At 42.9% G+C, this 25,624-nt stretch overlaps 1 protein-coding gene across 1 annotated transcript in view; it reads right to left on the bottom strand.

Moving 5' to 3' along the window:
- Window positions 1–25,624, bottom strand: part of LOC144827868 (embryonic protein UVS.2-like) — a 98,288-nt gene that overhangs the window by 25,244 nt on the left and 47,420 nt on the right. Inside the window, exons 4-8 of the mRNA XM_078686033.1 lie at window positions 16,984–17,124; window positions 16,764–16,881; window positions 6,907–7,082; window positions 4,723–4,804; window positions 3,708–3,835 (exon numbers count right to left, since the gene is read on the bottom strand). Coding sequence (XP_078542159.1) covers window positions 3,708–3,835; window positions 4,723–4,804; window positions 6,907–7,082; window positions 16,764–16,881; window positions 16,984–17,124 — 645 coding nt within the window. The remainder of the gene's footprint in view (window positions 1–3,707; window positions 3,836–4,722; window positions 4,805–6,906; window positions 7,083–16,763; window positions 16,882–16,983; window positions 17,125–25,624) is intronic.

Below are 25,624 nucleotides of genomic sequence, written 5' to 3'. Positions count from 1 at the left end.
TAGTTTTGGTGCTGCCTCAGATTTACACCTCCTTGTGAATCTGGGCAGCATCTAAAAGCAATGGCAGTTGTGGTGGAACGCCCACAGCAACACCCACTGCAAGCTCCTTTCACACTAAACGATGCATGTGAGGGAGACATTTTTACAAGGCGGGGTTAAGCCACAAAAAGGGGTTACGACACTTTGTAAATATGGAGAAGGGCATATCGCCACCAGAACGTCGCTAAGAGTGGCGTTCTGGTGGCGTTATCCCCTTGTAAATATGCCCCTGGGATTGCTACATGATACGAATTTAAAACTCTCATGAAAGGAAGAATGTTGATATTCCAACAAGGGGGTGAATGCAAGGAATCAATCAGTAGATGGATGCTCGGATCCTATCAAAGGTCAGTGATGGTGTCTCATCGGTGGATGTAGCCAGGATGCGATGAGTACATGAATGCTGGGATTCCATTTTGTGTCAGTCAAACTAAGGCATACGTAAAGAGATCCTATTAGGATATATGTCCTGCTATCTTATCAGGAGGTCAGAAAGGATCCGTTAGTAGAACCAAAGTGAACATTGTAGCCAGAAATAATTAGTGGGATCCTATTTACATATGAAGGCTGGGATCCAATTAGTAGCAAATTCCAGGATCCACTGGATTTATGCCAGGAGATGAATTTTGGTACTATCTCATAAGGGAACACATGGTGGGATGCCATCATGAACTGAATACTGACAGCACACTAGGATAAATGCTGGGAACTAGTCAGTGGATAAATGGTGGAATCCAGTCAGGGGATAAATGCTGGAATCTAATAAGAGGATAACTGCTGGGATCCAATCAGGGGATAAATGCTGGAATCCAATCAGGTTATAAACGATGTAAATGTAAAAATTGATACGATGGAATCCAGTTAGGATAAATGCAGGCATCCAGTCAAGGGATAAATGCTGGAATCCACTTAAGGGATAAATGCTGGGATCCAGTCAGGAGATAAATGCTGGGATCAGTTCAGGGGATAAATACTGGAATCCAATTAGGGTATAAATGCTGGAATCCAATCAGGGGATAAACGCTGGAATCTAATAAGGGGATAAATGCTGGAATCCAATCACTGGATAAATGCTGGGATCCAGTCAGGGGATAAATACTGGAATCCAATCAAGGGAAAAATGCTGGAATCCAAACCGCGGCTAAATGCTGGAATCCAATCAGGGGATAAATGCTGAAATCCAGTCAGGATAAATGCTAGAATACAGTTATAGGATGAGTGTTGGGATCTAATCAGGGGATACATTCTGGTATCGAATGAAGGGATAAATGCTGGAATATAAGATAGGGATAAATGTTGGATTCCAATCAGCGGATAAATGCTGGAATCCAGTTATGGGATAAATGTAGGAATCTAATCAGTGGATGAATGCTGGAATCCAGTAATGGGATAAATGTTGGAATCTAATCGGGATACATTCTAGTATCGAATCAGGGGATAAAGCCTGGAATATAAGACAGGGATAAATACTGGAATCCAACCAGGGGATACATGCTGGGCCCCAATCAGCAGCTAAATGCTGGAATCCAATCAGGGGGTGAATGCTGGAATCTAGCCAGGATAAATGCTAGAATCCAGTAATGGGATAAATGTTGGGATCTAATCAGGGGTTACATTCTGTTATCGAATGAGGGGATAAATGCTGGAATATAAGACTGGGATAAATGTTGGAATCCAATCAGGATAAATGCTGGAATCCAGTTATGGGATAAATGTTTGAATCTAATCAGGGGATAAATTCTGGTATCGAATGAGGGGATAAATGCTGGAAACCATTCAGGGGATACATGCAGGAACTCACTGAGGCAATGCAATTCAGGATTCCCGGGGCCAATAATTGTCAGGCCAATAAGTTATTAATGCTGGGATCCTATTAGGGAACAAACACTGGGATCCCATCAGGAGATAAATGCTGCCCTCATGTCATAAGATGAATGCTGAGATCCTCTCTGGGAAAAGATGCTGGGATCCTACTGGGGACAAGTGTTGAGATCCTATCAGAGGATAAATGCTGAAATCGCTACAGGATGAGACAAAGGCTGGAATTCAGCCAGGGGATAAATACTGGCATCTCATCAGGAGACAAATGCTGAGATTTCATCCTAACAGCAGGAAGAGCAAAGAGTGACTATCTGTAGCAGGTTTTAGCTCTCAGCAGGGCAATAGGATAGTTCTAGATGCTTGCCATAGCTGATGATGGTGAAACATCTTTATCTTGGCTAATATTGTTAGATCTATTTGCATGACCAATGGGGAATAGTGGCTATTGGGTCAGATACAGCTCTAAAATGGGTCCGATAAACACAAAATGTCAGACTAGAGTTCTTCAAGTCATCAGAAGGGAAGGTTGAATGTGGAGTACCCAAGGGTACACCCTTACTCCCTCTCTTATTTTTCAAGCTGCTATTTCCTACCATTAGCGCCAGATACCTCAAATAATGCTTATTTGCTGATGACATACAGATCTACGTGCACGTGTTGGTCCCACAGGACACGGGGATGAATATAATTTGGCCAAGTTAAATGGAGCAAATCTGAGATGCTCTGCATAGGCTCAAGACACAGACTTCTGAATAACCTCGCTTAGCCCCCGGAGTTATTTGAGAGCCCATCCACCTTGACTAAGAAAGCAAAAAATCTGAGGGTCATCTGGGATACCGAATTGAACTTTGAGGCTCACATCAGCTCTGTAGAGCATTCAAATGTATTCAGCATAAGACAACTGAAACATACATTGCCCTACATCCAAAACAAATATCACAAAATCCTATCTGGTACACTGACTGATTCAAACCCAGATTATGCCAATTCCTTTCTGAGTTGGCTTCCAAAAATAAAACTGCTGAGATGCAACATGTACGAGACATGACGGCCCAACTTGTTTTAAAACTAAGGATATATCATGGCATATCAGCAGACTAGATTTCAGTGGTACCCATCCAAGAGCCCTATCAAAACGTCATTATCATATCAACAGGCTAGACTTCAGTGGTACCCAAACAAAAAACCCCTATCCAAAGGTCATTATCTTCAACAGGCTAGACTTCAATGGTACCCATCCAAGAGCCCTATCCAGTGGTCATTATCTTATCAGCAGGCTAGACTTCGGTGGTACCCATCCAAGAGCCCTATCCAAAGGTCATTATCTTCAACTAAGCATTTGTTGTCTCAAGTGCATCAAGGGAACAGCATCAGCCTGTTTGTGGGAGTAAATTATTAGACATGTTCCCTCATGTAACCCAGGGTCCTTTGGCTTATCTCTTCTCAATGCTGGAAGTACTAACATTCAGGGAAAGGGAAACTGCAGATTCTCACTCATCGGCCCAAAGATTTTGAATATACTGCCTGCACCTGGATATTAAGAATAGAAATACTCTGCTTACCATTAGGAAAGCCTTACAGCATTCCTCTTGTGTTCTCTTTTTGCAGCACTTACATGTATGGTATTTTATATTCGTTAGTTAGGGACACTGGTGCCTAAACACAATAATTAAGTTCAGAGGGTGTGCTCTACAAATAAACTAGAAAAATACAATTGTCCCATGATGGATGATATTGGTGGAAGTTGAGCTGGAATCATTACAAAAGATAATATTACTGCCTACGAGGAAAAGATGCTGTGTCTGCTATGACATTTCAGCATCTATCTGCAGGCTTTCACTCCTTACCACACTGGTACAGGGCGTTGATTTTGGAAACATCCAGGTTGCTAAGCCCATATCTCTGTCCGATGACTGTGTTAGGATTTGGCTTTGGGACGATGGTCGGCTGTCCAGATTTGGTAGTGAAAGCATACCTGGGGAAAGGAAGACCTCACGGGTAAATCCCACCGTTTATGCACCATTATAACGCAGTATTAACCCATAGAACTCTACAGTGAGTCCAGGTGGGGACAGGTGAGGGTCAAATATTTGGTGTTTGCTTAATTCGATTCATATCTAAACTCAATCTCAATGTTGTTCTAGAACTATCCCCCTGCAGATCCTGCCCAGCTCAGTCTGAAACTTCTCAGTTCTCATTTTCATGACTCTCAAATCCATGTAGGCAACACACGCTCCCCGTACCGCCCTCACTCACACTCAGCATCTCAGATCCCAAAAAGCACTGATTTGAAAAATGTCTCCATTGTAGCCTCATAACATTTCCTCTTGTGACAGAGGCAGGCTTTAGTAGTGAGGTACCAATCCTCATGTGATTCATCAATAATGGATCTTCCACTCTAAACTGAGCTGTTCACCAATTCAGACAACGTTCACCTGCCCATCCTCACATGTGGACATTCAACTCTATGGGAACAAGTTCAGTGACACAGCCATTACTCAACTTCACTTTCTTACCTTCACCATCTATGGCAGTTCCACACTCTGGTGCCCATATACACCAACCCAGCCATCATTCCGTACCCGCTTCACATACAGAGCATCAATCCTACTCCATCGGGCTATCAGAGGAAATATTTCATCAACAGAGCCAATAGGAGGCCTGTCAACAAGATACTTACGGTCTGCCTATCTTTAAATGAGGTGGGTGGTCCTAGGGTTTGGGGGAGAGGGTAATCCGTCATGTTTGCAAAGGAGTACCCTGTCTGCAATAATCTAAATCAGGGTCACTGTCTATATATAATAGCCTTTCATCAAAGTTGTAAACAGAAAATCTCTTCTTAGCTGCGCATTGGAGACTTACATCCCATAGTGCATCACGGAGGCGTAGTCGTACTCCAGGCCAAGGTTGTTGGTGTTCTCTTTGTTAAAGTTGCCGATGCTGTCTGTTGAGATGAGCAGACGGTACAGATGAGTTAGTGAGGACTGAGTCTGATATGGCACATTCCAATACAGAGAAGGTCCCAACTCACCAGGGGGCAGTGCTCCCATGTGCCATTTCAGGGGTTAGGAGTAGTCTAAAGGCAAAGCTGTCGAATTTGGAACATGGGGGGGGGGGCAAATCTGGACCCTGGCATAAGATCGAAAAGCATGTGATTTGAGGTTAATCACTTAATAGCTTCAGCATGTGATAAGAAGATGTATAAATCTAAATTTAAATCCTATTTAATGAGGCGCACCATCTTGCTCCCAAGCGAGAATCACACTAAATAAATACCAGCGCCTACATACATCCGGGAGGGACGCACTGGAGTTTCCGCCAGGTTTAGAGATAGCTCACTGTTGTCCTTCTGAAGGGAAAATCATCATGTTTTTTCCTTATGAAATCTTTTTTGCCTCATAACGTGATCCATCTCCAGCGTGCACCCTTCACCTTAGATTGTATTGTACTGTATTGTGGTTGCATTTATATAGCGCTTATAATCCTTGACAAGGCACTGGAGCACACTGCTCCAGGCACCCAAGGTTTAGTGGTTAATCCAGTGGTTGTTGGTTATTGGGATAAATCTTGTGCTCTCAAGAAAACCATTCCATGCATTTACTCCAATTTCTTTGACGAAGAGTAAATTATTTGGGGTTTGTGGTGATCATTTGGGAAGTGGATCGAGTATGCGAGTTCATGGAGATGATTTGTGGGATTAATGCCTGAGAGAGAATAGGAATTATTAGTTTGCAGGTTTGACTTTCAAGGAAGAGGTGATTTCATTGAAACTTTGGAAGAAAATGAGGACATTCACAGAAATGCAATAGTAAAGATTAAGGCAAACATGATTGTGACGTAAAGTAGGCTGTGCCCGGAGAGTGGAGACATGCGTAGTATGAAAAACAAGGAGATAGTCATTCGAATTGAAAAGAAAGGGAGAGGGGAGTTTTTCATGCAGTTTTGGGAATACAGAAGAGGCTTTTTGAGAAGCCATGCAATCGGAGGATGAAAAAACTGTAGAAAGAAACACCATTATTTGTATGTGAGATATGGGAGTACGAAAGAGTGGTGCTCAAGGCGCTGTACATCCCAACCAGCCCCTGCCCCACTTAACAACGCATGCTTTGTGTCGGGTTTATGTTACTTTTCTAATTCAAACCCAAATTAAAGTGTTCAGGTGGGATTTACAATCCAAAGCAAATCGCGATTTGCGTTGAATTGTAACATAAAGTTATGCTTTGCGCTACCTTGCATTACTTTGCATTAAGGGGTATGTTCTATAGGTGTTGCACAAGTGTTACTATGCCTTCACCCATAGGTTTTGACAAAAATCCATATCTACAAAACATGGTAAACTGGGATTTGGGCTAAAATGCTGTGCCCCTCAAGGCAAGGGTAACGGGGTGAAATATTTTCATTTCTTCTTTTTTTTTCCACTTTACTGCATTGTTCAGCACACAAAGTGAGACAAGTCTCAAACCATCATTTTTGTATTTAAAGGGACCCTTTTCAGCACAAAAACTAGGTGTCAGACAATGCAAACATTCTGGCACTATGGCGCAAGGGTCTCTGTGTTGGTGCATGCCTGTCTAAAGTCTGCCACCAGCACTGGGAGGCAGCAGCGTAGCGCCACATCAAAGTATTTCATTCACACGATGCAGCGCAGCCACTTCAGCTGAACACTTCTGTGTAAATCTGGACCCCGTGTCTCCGAAGCGGGCACTGCAGTTAGCAATCACTGATCCTCATTATCGATTTCAGGAAAATGCATTTTAAACACAGGTCATAATTTATCCTGTGCCAGGCAATTTTTATGTGGTCCAGTTAACGCCCTCAGCTGTGGTAGCATTCGTGAAAAGGACACCAGATTGTGACAGTAACAAATATTGATCACCGTGACCAAGGATCAGATTTGCAGAACGTGTGCGTTGGCGGGTATCTGAGATCAAACCTAAGCTGAACCAATCGGGTGTCTAAATCAGTGCCAAGGTGTGCCCATCAGGAATCTGAGTTGTACTCAGTTTACCCTCTGAGTGGTAAGTGGAGCCCGGGGGTGACACTGACCGGGCGAGATGTTCTCCGTCACGATGGTCACATAGTTGTCGCGGTCGCTGCGGCTCTGCTCGTGGTAGAAGCCCAGGGAGTGCTGCAGCTCATGCTGGATGGTTCCTTTAGACAGACATCCCCCGGGAAGAGATACCTCCTGTCCGCCTCCTGTCTTCCCGATGTATGACCAGCACCTAGGGGAGAAGATGGACCCGGGAGACCCATAGATTACTACAATGGCACCTTTAGAGAAGGATTACATTCTTACTACATCCAAGGCATCTGCCTGTGTGTCTCCTCTCTGACTGTAGCTATCTGCAAGGGATGGGGGTTCTAGGAAAAGACAATGTGCAGTCTAGGTTGTGATGATAGATCTTGCATCCAAAGGAAAGCTGTGCCATCCTGCACCAGTCTGGTTCATTTCTGGCCTACCCTGTGATATTTTCTCCCAGTAGACTCCACATCAGTCTGCGCTGAAGCCCTTTGTAATCGGTCTTCAGACTCAATCTCAAAACCTTTCTTTTTGATAACCTCTCTTATGGTTGTGTAATCTTACAGTTCTCCCATCACTTTCATGAGTTTTCCACTAGCGCCTTGGACACCTCCCTGGAGGTAGTTGTGCGCTCTATAAATATCATGAATTGAATTGAATTTTTGAGTTTTGTCTGCCTGGGGGGACAGATCTACCAGCTGCACATGGGTAAATCTGCTCAGTCCCCATCACTGGGATCCATACTCCAAAGCAGTCAGTGTTCTGGTTGCGTGTGGCATGTTACATGTGTGTTCTGCAGCTCAGAAAGCATATGTATTGAGAGTGCTGTCCTAAAATGATGAGTCCCTTCAGGATGCCTTTATCACTTGTGTACTTGTTTCTTCCTCTGGAATCTTTGCATTTAGACCTCTCGGATCTATGGGTGGACCTAGAATATAAAGTATATCTCTTTTCTGCTAGGCACAACATTTTTGCCCAGCAAAGGCCCTGGGACCCCCTCCTGCCTTGTGTTGTGATGGGCATCAAATAGAGAGACTTGACCAGTCAAACATCAGACATGTCAAAGTCAGGCTAATGCACTGTAGCACTTAGTCTTAGCACCTTTGCTCCTCTGAACAGGAGGATTACATACAGCACCCTATTGAAAGCGTGAAGACCCATCCCTGGCCATAGCAGAGGACAGCATAAAATCCCCGATAGGATAACACTTTGCAAGGACTCAAAGTGCACTGCACTAGAAGCATGCTAGTGTATTGCTTGCTGTATTTGGGCCACATGAGCAGCTAAGACCTTCTGTGTTTTATGTGTTCTCTATGTTAGCTCCCTTGCTTTCCTGTGTGCAAATACAATTCCCATTCAAAATTAACAAACTAGCCCTTTTACTGTATTTTTTGTTAATCGTGTACAATCACTTTTATTGTACTGTGAGTTCCAAACCCTCAACCTCCTCTTGGAGCAAACCTTGGCTACTCAGCCTTGCTGCTCTTAAGCAGTCACAAGTACAACAGGAGAAACTTAGTAATTCAGTTGTGGTGCAAAGGGACCTGTTGCCCTGGGACACCAGCGGTGAATGATAGGGCACAGTAGGCACCAACCATTGATACTGCCCAGTAACCACTCACTGTCCCAGAAATCTTAATAATATCTTAACAGTTTTTTACACAACTGTAAAAACAGTGGCCACTCACAGATTTGTCCAGGATGACTTCTTTCAGCTAGGGAGTTACAGCTTCAGTGAGGCTATCACGATGCTAAAAAACCTATAAAATGTGTAATGTGGTGTAATGGTGCTGATTATATTTGAGGGACACGTGATTCACGGGCAAAAAAACACGCCATGCTAAGAAATTGATAGGAACACATAGACAGAGCCATGGAGAACCCAGTGGAGGGAGCCCATCACAACACGAGGGAATGAACAAAGTGTACCGAGTTCAGCCATCAGAACCTCTAGGGAATGAACAAAGCACACAAGATCCAAACATCAGAACCTCTAGGGAATGTACAAAGCATAAAGGATCCAGCCATCAGATCCTCTAGGGAACGAACAAAGCACACAGGATCCAGCTATCAGCACCTCTAGGGAATGAAAAAAGCTCACAAGATCCAGCCATCAAATCTCTAGGGAATGAACAAAGCACACAGGATCCAGCCATCAGAACCTCTAGGCAATTAACAAAGTATAAAGGATCCAGCCATCACAATATTAGGGAATGAACAAAGCATACAAGATCCAGCCATCAGTACCTCTAGGGAATGAACAAAGCACACAGGATCCAGCCATTAGAACCTCTAGAGAATGAACAAAGCATACAGGATCTAGCCATTAGAACCTATAGGGAATAAACGAAGCATATAGGATCCACCCATCAGAATCTCTAGGGAATTAACCAAGTATACAGGATCCAGTCATCAGAACCTCTAGGGAATGAACAAAGCATAAAGGATCCAGCCATGAGAACCTCTAGGGAATTAACAAAGTATAAAGGATCCAGCCATCACAATATTAGGGAATGAACAAAGCATACAAGATCCAGCCATCAGTACCTCTAGGGAATGAACAAAGCACACAGGATCCAGCCATCATAACCAATTGAGAATGAACAACGCATACAGGATTCAGCCATCAGAACCTCTAGGGAATGAACAAAGCAGCCAGGATCCTGCTCTCAGAACCTCTAGGGAATGAACAAAGCACACAGGATCCTGCTCTCAGAACCTCTAGGGAATGAACAAAGCACACAGGATCCAGCCATCAGAATCTCTTGGGGATGAACAAAGCACACAGGATCCAGCCATCAGACCCTCTAGGGAATGAAAAAAGCACACAGGATCCAGCCATCAGACCCTCTAGGGAATGAACAAAGCATACAGGATCCAGCCATCAGAACCTCTAAGCTATTTATAGTCCAGTGGTGCCCAGCACTGAGAGCCTAAAACAGTAGATGGGAATACATGGAACTGCAGATCTATCACACAGAGTGAACGGACCCTTGCGATATACTGTTACTGAGAGGTCAAACCCATTTGGAATTATTTCTCACAGAGAGGTGAAACTCCATGAAAGGCCCACCACTAAATCCACATCACAGTGAAAGCCTGTCACTGAGAGTGCCCTGCTCATGGAAAGAATTTCACTTTGAGTCCACTGTCCATGGAAAATCTTTCACTGAGAGTCCACTTCCCATTTAAAGTATTTCACTGAGAGTCTACTGTCCATGGAAAGCCTTTCACTGACAGTCCACTGCCGATGGAAAGTCTTTCACTGAGAGTCTTCTGCCCATGGAAAATCTTTCAATGAGAGTCCATGGCCCATTTAAAGAATTTCAGTGAGAGTCTACTGTCCATTGAAAGTCTTTCACTGAGAGTCTTCTGCTCATACAAAGTCTTTCACTGAGAGTCCACTTCCCATTTAAAGTATTTCACTGAGAGTCTTCTTCTTCTTCTTCAATAAGCTTTATTCGGTTGAAACAGAGCAACCATAAAAGCACAGTACAAAATGTAAAATACATTCGTTACAATACATAGTAAAAAAGAAAACCTTGTTTGTTTGTAAGAGATGCAACCCTCAATGTCTCTTGATAAAAACAATCTATTCATAGTAGCTTTCCACACTTAATACTGACTCCACTGCAGTTCTCCTAGTGTAGACAATAAATTCACCATAGTGTTACAAATGGGCTACAGAATAAGCGAGAGTGCAAAAAGCGTAAAAAACGTATTCAAGTAAAGACCAACCCCAGGCTTCGAATCATTATTAGCTGACTAATCGGAGATCGGTTTAACAGGTCAGTACACCGGATTTATACCGGTAAGTAAAGCAAAACGATTACGGATGGGTATGTTGAAGTTGCTGAGTGTATGGCCTCTATTGCCTCTGCGATGGTTCTTTTCTACATTCAGACTTACAGGGGGCAAGTATATGGTTCTAGGGTAGAAGTCTCTCAGTTCCCTAGTAACTATAGGGCCGTCTCCCATTTGTGGCTGCCAGCCTTGCAGATATGGGACGACGTGGGAGTCCCTAAAGTTTACAATAATCAGGGCACCCACTATATCTTTAGGTAAAGGTCCCAACCATTTCACCCTTCTGACGTTTAAAATTTTGCCATCGATGTTTGGTGGGAGGGGCCTGTTCTTAGTTAGCCAGAAAGATACCTTATTTGCCAATTCAGCTTGTCCTTCCATCTTACCATTAGTTAGTGCGGGCACGCCTGAGAGAATGCACACAAATGGAGCGGCCTCCGGCGGTAGGTCAATTTGGGTAAACTTTCTTTGCATATAGCCATGGTTGGGAAGAGTCCCCTCTAAGGGCGTGGGAACATTTGTCGGCCCTACTCTATTAACTGTGCTCTGCGGCACTACCAAGTTTGGTGTTGGGTACCGAGTATTTGATATTAATGACGTTTTTGGGGCAACTAACTGGACAGGGGCAGTAGTGCTTTGTACCACGATTTTGGAACATCTGTAGCGACTAGAGACTCTACCTGCTTAGATCCTACCAATCTTTTTAAAAGTATCGCACTTTCCTTCATTGTCTCTTCTATATTAGTGATCTTTTCCCCTATTACCATGATTCCTTTTACCAGTGGGGATATTATAGATTTGACAAGAAGTTCAAACTGGGCCAGTAGTTCAGATGATATGGTAGATAGAGGGGAATTGGGAGTTGAGCATGCCCTGGATGAATTCGGGGTATTGCTAATGACTGAGGGGGGACTAGAGTACAATTTTTGTTTTTTTAATAGTCTTCCCCTTTGTTTGGCACCTCTGCGCTTTCTTTTAACAGAGGGAGTCTGAGGGTTCGTTATCGGATGAATGTTAGCTTTTGCTGGAGGTAAAAGGGGGGTTCCCGGATGACTTACTTTAGAGAGTCTTCTGTCCATGGAAAGCCTTTCACTGACAGTCCACTGCCGATGGAAAGTCTTTCACTGAGAGTCCACTGCCCATTTAATGAATTTCACTGAGTCTTCTGCCCATACAAAATCTTTCACTAAGAGTCTTCTGCGCATATGAAGTCTTTCACTGAGAGTCTTCTGCGCATATAAAGTCTTTCACTGAGAGTCTTCTGCCCATACAAAGTCTTTCACTGAGAGTCTTCTGCCCATACAAAGCCTTTCACTGAGAGTCTTCTGCCCATACAAAGTCTTTCACTGAGAGTCTTCTGCCCTTGCAAAGTCTTTCACTGAGAGTCTTCTGCCCATACAAAGTCTTTCACTGAGAGTCTTCTGCCCATACAAGGTCTTTCACTGAGAGTCTTCTGCCCATACAAAGTCTTTCCCTGAGAGTCCTCTGCCCATGGAAAGTCTTTCCCTGAGAGTCTTCTGCCCATGCAAAGTCTTTCACTGAGAGTCTTCTGCCCATGCAAAGTCTTTCACTGAGAGTCTTCTGCCCATACAAAGTCTTTCACTGAGAGTCTTCTGCCCATACAAGGTCTTTCACTGAGAGTCTTCTGCCCATACAAAGTCTTTCCCTGAGAGTCTTCTGCCCATACAAAGTCTTTCACTGAGAGTCTTCTGCCCATGGAAAGTCTTTCACTGAGAGTCTTCTGCCCATGCAAGGTTTTTCACTGGGAGTCTTCTGCCCATGCAAAGTCTTTCACTGAGAGTCCTCTGCCCATACAAAGTCTTTCACTGAGAGTCTTCTGCCCATACAAAGTCTTTCACTGAGAGTCTTCTGCCCATGGAAAGTCTTTCAATGAGATTCTTCTGCTCATACAAAGTCTTTCACTGAGAGTCTTCTGCCCATACAAAGTCTTTCACTGAGAGTCTTCTGGCCATGGAAAGTCTTTCACTGAGAGTCTTCTGCACATGCAAAGTTTTTCACTGGGAGTCTTCTGCCCATGGAAAGTCTTTCACTGGGAGTCTTCTGCCCATACAAAGTCTTTCACTGAGAGTCTTCTGACCATACAAGGTCTTTCACTCAGAGTCTTCTGCCCATACAAAGTCTTTCACTAAGAGTCTCCTGCCCATACAAAGTCTTTCACTGAGAGTCTTCTGCCCATACAAAGTCTTTCACTGAGAGTCTTCTGCCCATACAAAGCCTTTCACTGAGAGTCTTCTGCCCATACAAAGTCTTTCACTGAGAGTCTTCTGCCCATACAAAGTCTTTCACTGAGAGTCTTCTGCCAATGGAAAGTCTTTCACTGAGAGTCCACGGCCCATACAAAGTCTTTCACTGAGAGTCTTCTGCCCATGCAAAGTCTTTCACTGAGAGTCTTCTGCCCATACAAAGTCTTTCACTGAGAGTCTTCTGCCCATACAAAGTCTTACACTGAGAGTCTTCTGCCCATGGAAAGTCTTTCAATGAAATTCTTCTGCTCATACAAAGTCTTTCACTGTGAGTCTTCTGCCCATACAAAGTCTTTCACTGAGAGTCGTCTGCCCATACAAAGCCTTTCACTGAGAGTCTTCTGCCCATACAAAGTCTTTCACTGAGAGTCTTCTGCCCATACAAAGTCTTTCACTGAGAGTCTTCTGCCAATGGAAAGTCTTTCACTGAGAGTCCACGGCCCATACAAAGTCTTTCGCTGAGAGTCTTCTGCCCATACAAAGTCTTTCACTGAGAGTCTTCTGCCCATGGAAAGTCTTTCACTGAGAGTCTTCTGCCCATGGAAAGTCTTTCACTGAGAGTCTTCTGCCCATGCAAGGTTTTTCACTGAGAGTCTTCTGCCCATACAAAGCCTTTCACTGAGAGTCTTCTGCCCATACAAAGTCTTTCACTGAGAGTCTTCTGCCCATACAAAGTCTTTCACTGAGAGTCTTCTGCCAATGGAAAGTCTTTCACTGAGAGTCCACGGCCCATACAAAGTCTTTCGCTGAGAGTCTTCTGCCCATACAAAGTCTTTCACTGAGAGTCTTCTGCCCACGGAAAGTCTTTCACTGAGAGTCTTCTGCCCATGGAAAGTCTTTCACTGAGAGTCTTCTGCCCATGCAAGGTTTTTCACTGAGAGTCTTCTGCCCATACAACGTCTTTCACTGAGAGTCTTCTGCCCATACAAGGTCTTTCACTGAGAGTCTTCTGTCCATACAAAGTCTTTAACTGAGAGTCTTCTGCCGATACAAAGTCTTTCACTGAGAGTCTTCTGCCCATACAAAGTCTTTCACTGAGAGTCTTCTGCCCATACAAAGCCTTTTACTGAGAGTCTTCTGCCCATACAAAGTCTTTCACTGAGAGTCTTCTGCCCATACAAAGTCTTTCACTGAGAGTCTTCTGCCCATACAAAGTCTTTCACTGAGAGTCTTCTGCCCATGCAAAGTCTTTCACTGAGAGTCTTCTGCCCATACAAAGTCTTTCACTGAGAGTCCTCTTCCCATGGAAAGTCTTTCACTGAGAGTCTTCTGCCCATACAAAGTCTTTCACTGAGAGTCTTCTGCCCATACAAAGTCTTACACTGAGAGTCTTCTGCCCATGGAAAGTCTTTCAATGAAATTCTTCTGCTCATACAAAGTCTTTCACTGAGAGTCTTCTGCCCATACAAAGTCTTTCACTGAGAGTCTTCTGCCCATGGAAAGTCTTTCACTGAGAGTCTTCTGCCCATGCAAAGTTTTTCACTGGGAGTCTTCTGCCCATGCAAAGTCTTTCACTGAGAGTCTTCTGCCCATACAAAGTCTTTCACTGAGAGTCTTCTGCCCATACAAGGTCTTTTACTGAGAGTCTTCTGCCCATACAAAGTTTTTCACTGAGAGTCTCCTGCCCATACAAAGTCTTTCTCTGAGAGTCTTCTGCCCATACAAGGTCTTTTACTGAGAGTCTTCTGCCCATACAAAGTCTTTCACTGAGAGTCCACGGCCCATACAAAGTCTTTCACTCAAATTCTACTGCCAATAAAGGGGCATCTCCCACTGATAGTTTCTATTCCTTGAGGGTCATATCTCAGTAGAGGATCTATCACTAACCCTCCACTGACCACGGAAAGCCCTTTGATGAGCGCTCACACCCTATGGAGGACCATCTCTCACTGTACCGTCTATAATTTAAAATCCATCACGCATGTGGGGTCTTTCACGGTGAGTTTGCAACCCAAAGAGGGTCATCATGGACAGTCCTGGACCCTTGGAAGGTCTCACAAGCAGAGACCCCTGGGGATATATCTCAGTGAGAGCCCACAGAACATGGATGGTCATTCCTGAGGCAACAAAAACCATAGAGGGTCACTAAGTGGTAGTCAGCAGTTCAATGATAGTCACTGACTGCCGGCTTTCAGCTGACGAAAGGTCATTGCTCATTTAGGGTGTTGTACTACGTTATCATGTTGTTTTTTATATTGACCTAAATGATGTAGAGTATAGACATATTATTCTAAACTAAACATCAATACAGCTTGAAGATCTACATATCAATATAGAGTCCCCATTAGGTGCATTGTAAATCAATTGTGTTGCTGCGTTTTGAAATACTTGAAACTTGTGGATCAGAAGCGCAGGAAGACCGCCTTAGACAGAGTTACAAAAATCCGGTTTACTTAATATCAAGGACTGGACCAAGATGTTCTAGGAGTTAAAAGGCAGAAGGAGAGCAAACTTCGGACTACTTTCAACATACAATATCTAGTGCATATTAGTTTTGAAAAGTGAAAAATAAAAGATAAATTGGAACTGAAATTCACTCCCAGATTGTGAGCTGATTCTGCTGGATTTGATGGTGTATGAAAGGAACTAGGGGCCAGATGTAGGAGCCAAAATACCGGTCGGTAACAGCCGATTTCAGCCGTTACCGACCGGTATTTAAGAATTGGCATGTAGGGGCCCTATTTTACAGAATCGGTAAATTTACCGAATCGGTAAAATACCGAATCGGTATTTTTACCGATTCGGTAACTGCAAGATGTAGGTGGGACTCTTCTGAGTCCCACAGCCCTTACAGATTCGGTATTTTACCACTCAATCCAATTGGGTGGTAAAATACCGAATCCAGGTGTGCATGCACATGTGTGCATGCACACCTATGCCATGTGACAGACAGACATGCCCTTAGGGCATGTCTGTGTGCCACATGGCACACATGCCTGTATTCAGGGTGATAGAGGGTGTCAAAGTGACACCCCCTGCACCCTTGCAAAAATCGGTATTTACCGAATCGGTAAATACCGATTCGGTATTGCCCATTGATTCCTATGGGCTTCAAGGCCCATATGAATTAATGGGCAATACCGAATCGGTATTTACCGATTCGGTAAATACCGATTTTTACAGATTCGGTAATTCAATTACCGAATCTTCCTAAATCTCCCTCCTTCATATTTACCGATTCATAAATACCGAATCTGTAAAATTCGGTATTTATGAATCGGCAAATACGCTTTTCCTACATCTGGCCCTAGGCCACCAGTGAGAGACCACAAGTCTGGTTTACCAATTTGAAGATCTCAGTTTTAGTGGTATCACTCATTTGGGAACAGCAGCCCTAAGTAACCTAGAGGTAAAGGGATTTCCTGAGGCTAGCTCTCCCCCTTGACGTTTAGCTTTAGTGAAAACACAATGGGGCGTGAAGTTGAACAACAACCACCTTTCATCTCTGAGGGAGACTTTTTTCAAATTTGCAAGACTACACCGGTGAATGTAAATATTTTTGCACCACTAACTTTTGCCCCATTCTAAGCTTCTTAACGATGCTGTGTGGGGATATATTTCTCTACCATGTGATCTGTAGATCATGCACATTAATTCACCTTGTCTTGTTACAATCAGGAAACATGGCTGGTAACAGCGAGCCTACGTGATTGAGCCCAGTCTGGTGTGATGCTAAATGTAGGGTCAGTCCTTAGGATGTCCTGTGCTCTTACCCATCACTGGAAAGTTCTAGAAGTAATGAGTCTATCTGATGGAGCCCTCTCTGGTGTGATGGTGAGCGTAGGGTCAGTTCTCAGGGTGTCATGTGCTCTTACCCACTATCAGGAATGATCTGCAGGTAATTTGTTTCCACCGTTTGGGTCACAAAGCGGATGCAGGTCACTGTTGCAAACTCACTCATTGCATCTGTAATGGCAGCCACATCTTCAGCACCTGAGGGACAGCAGAGGAAAGGAGAGGATGATATAATGGGAAGCAAGCTGGAAAGGTTTCAGTTCAAGTCAAAGCTGGGCCTTGGTATAAAAGTGAACTTACTGTAAGTGGGACTGAGGGTGTAGGGTACAGGGACAGTCCCATCACTGGATTTAGGCCAGAAGCAGCTGTTGTCTGGACATAAGAGGGCACTGCGGCCTGGGTGGATGGCAATGTCACCCTCGTGCACCAGCTGTGAGATGCCTACAACAGTAAAACACAGTGATAGTTGTCATTGTCTGTTATATAACTGGAAGGAACAAGAGCACACGGAAGAGAAGGAAGCTGATTTTAGACCTACAGCACAATCTAAAAAAAAAAAAAATGCAAGAACCACTCGTGGCGGAGGAAGAATCGCCCATTTCACGTCAAACGCCAAACTTTGGCCTAAGTACCTACTTAGGAAAAGAATTACCTTAAGCACCAAAAAGACCTCAGCACATAGCCATGCACAGTGAGTGATTGCAGCTGTTAATGTTTACTGTGAATGATTTCCTGTGTCTTACATTCCTATAGTGTTGTCATCTTGTCATATCAGGAGTGATTTATGGCACCACAAAAAGCATTTCACTAACTTGCCATCATAATATTGAGAATATTAAGACAGGAAAATCACACTAACAATCGTGATAGCTAACTGTCTTCTAAGCACTTTATGTCGTCTTTCAGCAAACACCAGCAGTGACGTCTCACACTTTGTCAGTGGCAGCCCTTTCACCCTGTCACCACCCTAGATTCCTTGTAATTCTTCATCCACACATTTGTAATGATTAAGTCTTTATATCTAAATTAGGCCTTTACACGTCATTATCCGTGTTGTTGTTCAAAATATTTTATCAAATTTCTGATAAAGAGGAGAACAGACTATACAGAAAAGAGCACAGAAAAAAGGTACACGTGAATTCACATCCTGTTGACAACTGATTTATCCAAATATGTCAACATTAGCGTTATAGAGACAATTAAGTACCAATCAAACACTATTGGAATCCTGTAACAAAAAAGAAGGAAAAAAATGAAAAGAAACAAAAAGTAAATAATGTTGATCAATATTATCATTACCATATTAAATCTTATTTATGGCTTTTCGACTTTAACTAATAGATATTATGCATGCAACATTTAATCAACAGCAATAAGACTAAGTATAGCTGTAAAGCTATATAATTATCAATTGGTCTTCAAAATAAGTGATAATTGGAAGCATTATGGGTAACACCTGTAAGAGACAAATTGTCTCCTCTTGAATTGACAGTAATGAAGCATTTTTTCAATTGGCACTAATGGATTTCAAAGCTGCAGAAATTCAAAAATCAGGAGGTTCGCTACTAAGATCAGACAATTTTGTTGGAAGTGAGACTGACTTACAAATTATTGTAGCATAGGAAAAATGATCTGTGATATTCAATATTTTGGTCACAATATTCCAAATGTCTTTCCAAAACTGTCCAACAACAGGACATTCATAAAGCATGTGTCTCAATGATCCAGTATGAAAACAAACAATTCCAACAATTAGACAAATTCAAAGGTTTTGCCTGAAATAACCTTAAAGGACTCCACAGGCAATTGAATAGTACAAATGAATTAGTTTGCTATAGGGAAACGGGCAGCCATCCAGAGATATTATTCAGGCACATTTTCCTCCAAATATCTAGGGTAAATGATAAATAGAACTCTTTTTCCAAAAAGAGGCTAAAAAGCTGATATTATCCCCTGCACAACTATTATTTATTTTTAAAAAGAGTGACACAAAGTGAGCGGTGGATGCAATAGATTGAATGTACAGGGACACATCAGATTTGCCATTGCAAGGAACATTATTTGGAAAATAGTCAAGTATCGAATTACATAAAAGTTCATATTTATAGCTATCTGAAGACTTTAACTAAAATTGTTGTTGCAATTCATCAAAGGTTAAAAATGCATTGTTATGATAAATGTCTTTTTTTTTTTTTTTTTTTTTTTTAAAACCTTTATTGCACAGAATCATAAACAATTACGGGCCTACAACCAACTGGCCGGCCTCGACATCATTCGGAGCACCGTAGCGAGCAATATGGCAACTCAGAAGCAACTTAAATCCAAATACAGGCAACCTAGGTTACATGAAAACATTTACACTACCGAGAAGCAGGAGAAATTAAGGTTTAATTTTATAATGTTCATAAAGCATATGTAAATAGTAAACGTTAGAAAGGATCAAAGTTCGCAGTATACATTCAGAACAAAGGTGGGCGACGTCCATCAAAGAAATCCAGCGAGCATTAAAACAGAAGCAAAATGGCGGCACAGTGATATCTGAAAAGGATTGATAATCGCATAGCAGGTCGTGTGCCGATCGCTACCCACCCCTCCCCGACCCACACCATTGACCCAAGGAAAAAGGAAAAAAGGAAAGGACTTGGAGAATAAAGAAAGAAAAATAAGGCCCATAGGAACTAAAACGGACAAAACAAAGCCCCCCCCCTACCCCCCACCCTGCACACATGCAGAGGCTACGGCCTACCCCCCCCCCTAGCAGCGTGCCTGTCGCCCAATAAAGAGAACCCGAAATAAAGAAAGAAGAGAAAGGAAGAAAAAGTATACATATAAAACCGGAGGAGGGCCAAATTTATGTGTCCTAAAACAACCCATCAGGATATTCTCGGCCGCCCTACCCACCGACCCCAAATTGAAGCATAACCAACATCCAGCTCCCCCGTCTACCCATCACAGTCCCAGCAAAGCAAACAACAGTAAGCAAAAGTGAAAAGCATTTTCAACCTTGTCCCTGACGATCCAGCGTGCCAACGAAAAGTAACAATAAAACAGCCCTCCAGAATGAGGTAAACAGCTGCAAGGACCACGGCAGGACAAGGCGCCGTCCACAAAGACCTGTCCAACACAAAGCCATGCGGGCCACTGGTGTACAAAGAAGGGCGGTGCGCAATAGCAGTCCTCCAAAGTTAAACAGTTGAAGTAGAAGCAGCGCGCACAGGACACAATAGGAAGAATCGCCAGCAGATCCCGAAGAAGTTGCAGGACATGGCGCCCAAAGGCGACTCCCCAGCAGCTGCGCCAGTCCAGGAGTCTCACATCTCTCCACCGCTGTAGCAGATAGAGTCGCAGCAGTATCCAGCTCTCGCACCCCCAGCGTCTCCATGCACCTCAGGATAGACAGCTCACCGTAATCGGGCCCAGGGTGTGGCGAAGCGCTCTGCACGCGATCTCCAGCTCGGCCAGTTAAGGATAGCGTAGACAAAATGGCATCTAAGCGGCCCCCCAGGTCCCGGGCATGACCACACCAAGCAGCTCGTAAGGCAACCAGGGCGCCCAGAATCTCGGCGATCTTAAGGGGCACCTCCGGAGATGAGGATGATGTAGCTCCTTGCACACAGGGCTCGACGACCAGGGGCAGTCCTCGAGCCCATACGCCGGCACCCCCTTCCAGCAGTCCGTCGTCCCATGGGCGCCCCGACAAGCACAGCCAGGTCACGGGGACATGGGCAGCACATTCCATACCGACTCGGCACACGGACATAGTGCGACGTCGGCAGTTGTAAGCACCCTCAGTAGTTGGTCAGGCCACCAGGTACAGTCGCCGAGCACTCGGTTCAAAATGGCCCCCTTCACAGCTCCGGAGACTGAAAGGCACCCAAAGTCGGCCAGGGGTAAGGATACAAATGTAGCACTGGCAGCTGCGAGTTCGAGCAAGTGTGGAGGTGAAAAGGAATGAAAGCGCGCTGCTGCAGAAACTCTAAGCGGCAGCCGCTATCCGCCGGTCGACTCCGCTCTGCCGTCAGTGGCCGCTGTTGTGGTGGTCGGGGCCAGCCGGCTCCAAGAACAAAGACCCTGTCGCCGCCATTAACACCGGAAAGGAAACAGGGACGTTCAATCAGTCCTGTCGCAGGGAGCACATCGGGGGGCACACCGCTGGAATCAGCATCACTTCCCGAGTCCGATACCGTATCGAGAAGACCGGATAAATCACAGGATGAGCAACGGTACGGAGGGAAGACAAGCGGGGCAGCGGAGCCAAGGGTTTAGGCGGCCATCATGTTTGCAGGCTAGGCTCCTCCTCGATAAATGTCTTTTAAATAGAAAATACCAGCCTTAATCCATGAGTTCCACATTTTTTGATTGTGAGTTAGTTTAAACATAGGATTACACCATAATGAGGAATGTACTGTAAGTGACATAAGAGGTTGGAAAATGTAATCAAAATCTTGTAATATTAATTTTGTAGACTTCAATATTACTGCTCTCTGGAGCAAAACAGTAGGGTTGGCCATAGTGAACAATGCAGGCAGAGGAAGTGGTGCTATCAAATGTTGTTCCATATGGAGCCATGCAGGTGGATTACTAAGTGCTGTAGACTGAAACCATAACATGCTTTGTTTTTTCTCTGCGTTTTATATAGCGCAAACTTGACCCAAAGGTATCAGGTATCAGAGCGCTTTACATGAGCAACAGATGCGTTACATAAGTACACATTCATTTTTTTATGTTAGGCACGGGGAGATTAAGTGATTTGCCCAGAATGATAGGATGTTGAGCGTCATTGCCAAGACTTTTCTCCGGGGTCCCAGATTTGAGGTCGACCTGTTAGGCCACATCCTCTCCCCAATTTGTTTTCAAAGGAAAGCTTTATGATAATTTAAAAAATCTGGTAAACCGAAACCACCATTGCTCTAGCCAGTCTTAGTTTCATATAACTTAAACAAGGAGATTTGCTCTTCCAGATGTATCCATATTTTTTATAGAACTCAAGAGGAAACTGGGTGGGTACAATAAAAAGAAGATAAAAAGAATTTGAGCAATAACCATTTTAACAGCATACATTTTTCCCCACCAATGTAAATGTAGTGCAGACCAGTTTTGAAATTTGTTTTTAATATTTAAAAAAATGAAATTACATTTTAAGGAAATTAACTGTTTTATGGTATTTGAAAATAATATACCAAAGTATTTGATTTTTTCTTTTGCCCAGATAATTTCTTTGTTTGGAAGCATATCAGGTACACAATGAACATTTAAAGGGAAAAAAACTGTTTTATTCATATTTAGCATATGTCCCGAGAACTGAGAATACTTGTTTTTAATAATGGAGAAATGGAAGATGCTGGATCATCAATATATAGAAGTACATCATCAGCGTAAGCTGACGTTTTAATAGAAAATTATTTATAATAAGCCCTTTGACTTCCATAGAATTTCTAATGGCAATTCGTAAAGGTTCAATAGCAAGAAGATGAAGATGATAATGGGCACCCTTGTCTAGTACCCCTGAAAAGTAAAAATTTATTAGATATCTGACCATTAATAAAAAGCTGGGCGGCTGACAAGAATATAGAGATAAAATCATAAGAATAAATGAGGTGCCCAAATTAAATGCATTCAAGGTACGGAAAAGATATTGCCAATGTACTTTGCCAAAAGCATTTTCCTCATCTAATGCCAGGACACCAGCTGGATGAAGACATGACAATCCAACTTCAATCGCATGAAATAATAACCTTACATTATTCACTGAATGTCTGTTTTTCATAAAACCAGATTGGTCAATATGTACGATGGGAGGAAGCACAGTAGCCAACCAAGTAGCAAGGATCTTTGCATAAAGTTCACAATCTTGATTAATCAAAGAAATAGGGCGATAATTTGAAACAATGAAGGGATCTTAATCAGATTTTGGAAGGACTATAATCAAAGCTTCAGTAAAGGTTCCTAAAGTTGCCCTTACATGCTAAAATGAGTAAATAGTTTGAATAAATGCGAAAATAGGTAAGGAGCAAATTCTTTATAAAAATCAGCCGGGATACCTTCTGGACCTGGATATTTAAGTAGCTTAAATGATTTAATAGCTAAACGTACTGCATCTAAGGGAATTGGAATATCTATCTTATTTCTAACGGACAATATAGTTTTAGTTAAGCCACACTGCTCTAAAACAACTATCAATGTTATAAATCATTTTTTGTCCTGGCTGCCAGATGTTTATGGAGCTAGCATCAGTTCCGTACTGGTCTAGGCGAGCCATAGCAAATGTGGCTTTAAGCCAATCTTCTCTCTTCGGAGGATCGGGATCTTCCCACTACATACATATTTCTCTCCAGACAATTAGCACCAGGTATAGAAGCAACCCACTATGAATCTGTAATAGGTTCGGAGTAGATATGCCGTTGTTTCCCAAAAATACCAATGATAGTTTGACCTCAATGTTTACTTTAAAGATGCCACGGAGAGTGTCTCCGACCCCCTTCCAGAAGGCACTTAATTCAGGACACTCGTAGAAAATAGGGATGTCATTAGCGCTGAGTGCCTTACAGCTAAGACATTTTGGGGTAGGCAACGGGGCAAACTTGGCTATCTTAGCTGGCGTTTAGTAAAGTCGATTGGTGACAAAAAAAATGATTTTTCTTTAGTCTGGCTGGTTTGATAAATGTATATAATAATGTCAGAGAGGGCTCAAGTAAATCTCTAATGGTGGAAGATCCAAATCTTCTGCATCTAGAGACTTCTTATACCAAATAGAAATTTCTTTCTTTTTTGGCTGTACTGATTGGAAAAAATCTCTGTATCCCAGTCTCTAGTTATTTCCCCTTTTCCTGCTTCAAACCAAGATTTAAGTTGTACATACTTAACTTTGAAAACCCGGGCCTATCTTGTCTGTTAGTAACTCCCAAGGCTGAATTCCTTCTGCGTCGACCGAGTCAGACCAGATGGTTATGCCTGTTCTCCTAATAGGTTCAGCCAGACTATCTTGAAGGCAGAGTGGTGTCCCAGGGGAATCCCATATAGGTATTTGAAAGGGGTGATGAGTGTGTTGGACGTTACATCTTGGTGTCCTTAGGCTCAATCCTTTTTTGTATGAATAGAATCAGAAGAGTCCGTACTTTATGGAAAATTGCTCTTTATTTGTATAGATAAAACGTAGACAGCCGACACGTGTTTCGCCCCTATGGCGAATTACGCCGGGGCTTTTTCAAGGCTGTAATAGATCACAATAAAAGATTGTAAGTATTCGTAATTGAGAAGAGAGCGCCTGTGACCCCAAAGACCGTGCAAGAGTACAGAAAAGAAGTAGTATAGAGTGCAAATTCACTGGTGTAAAGAGTGTGGTGTGTGGTCACCGAGTAAGGGAGGTCCCTTATGTGAATTTTAAGAACGGGTGTGTGCATGCAGACGAAAAGCGTCAGGCACTGAGAGTTTTGCCACCACTAATTTTGTGTAAATTAGATATAGAGCTCTTGAGATTTACAGTTTAGGTTAATTGGAGGTTAGGTAGAGTCTAAGTGATCATAAGTAAGCAGATGCCACCACAAGTCTAATTATAAAGAAGGTAAAGATATTTTACCAAAGTAAAGAGATTGCAGGACGTGAAAGGAAGGAAAAATTTAACATTATCTGTTTCATACCTATTTACAATATTTTGTATTCTGTAAACTTTGTCATAATATACACAGTGTATTTCAACATTTGATCCAGTTTGTAAATCTGTTGACACAACATTTTCAATTTTTTAGAAAAGAGTTGTTATATTGTAAAAAAGCCATTTTTACTGTAGTCATTAAGAACATACTTTTGCCTATTTCTAGTGACAGTCTGGTTCAGCATTTACCATTTTTCTAAAAAATTGTTATATTATAAAAAACCATTTTTACTGTGGTCATTAGGAACATACCAAGATGTAACGTCCAACACACTCATCACCCCTTTCAAATACCTTATTGTTTGAAAACTCAAGAGGTCCAGAGTTTTCTTGAGTGTGTCAGCATTATCAAAAATCTGTGAAAACTAATGTGGACTTGGATTCCTCTGTGGACCACCTCCCTTCTGTAGAATCCCATATAGGTGCGAATTCTGAATAATAGCCAATTCCCCACCTGCATCTCACTTTATGCCATGTTTCCAGGGCGGCCCCAAGGACCTTCAGACGCACACTTTTAAAGTACCTTGGAGCCCCAAACTTGTATAAAAAGCCTCCTCCACCTCCTCCGCCCTCCATCATAGCCATTTCACCCAACATTCTTCCCCACGATGAATCCGCCGGTTTGGAAAGTAGCATCCGAATACCTTTAAATTGGAATGCAGCAGAATACCATCTAATGTCCGGAAAAGACAACCCTCCTTTAGTGAGCCTACACCTCAACTTCTTCCAGGATAGCCTTACTCTTTTATATCCCCAAATAAAGCTCCCGATTTTACTTTGAATCTTAGAAATACATGAGCTGGGAAAAACCAAGGTGCCTGCGTTAAACAGGTAAGTCAATTTAGTGAGGATAACCAACTTCACCAAGTTAACCTTCCCGCAAATTGTCACGGGAAGATTACTCCATCTAGTGAAGAGCCGATCAATTTCTTTAGTAATTTTACTCAGATTTATCTGGGGGATTTTAATCTAGTTCTTTCACTATATAGATACCCAAGTATTGTATCTCTTTGCTAGTAGGGCCCTCCCTTGTTCGATGTTCCAACACATCACCTCCGTTTTGGAGGAGTAAGCTAAATTGCCAGAGAAGGAGCCAAATTCTTCCAATAGAGCTTCATCCCTCGGGATGGTCGCCCTAGGGTATACTGGTGTATAATATTACGTCGTCCACATATAGGGCTAACTTACATTGATAATTCTGGGATTTAAAGGGATAAATTAGATCGTCCAGTATTATGGCCTGCGCAAACGGCTCTATATAGATGCTAAATAGCAGGGGTGAGATAGGCC

This window comes from Lissotriton helveticus, chromosome 4_1 (assembly GCF_964261635.1).
Source record: "Lissotriton helveticus chromosome 4_1, aLisHel1.1, whole genome shotgun sequence".
Lineage (NCBI taxonomy): Eukaryota > Metazoa > Chordata > Amphibia > Caudata > Salamandridae > Lissotriton > Lissotriton helveticus.
The sequence above is the reverse complement of the archived record's forward strand: the minus strand, read 5'-3'. Positions and strand labels throughout refer to the sequence as shown.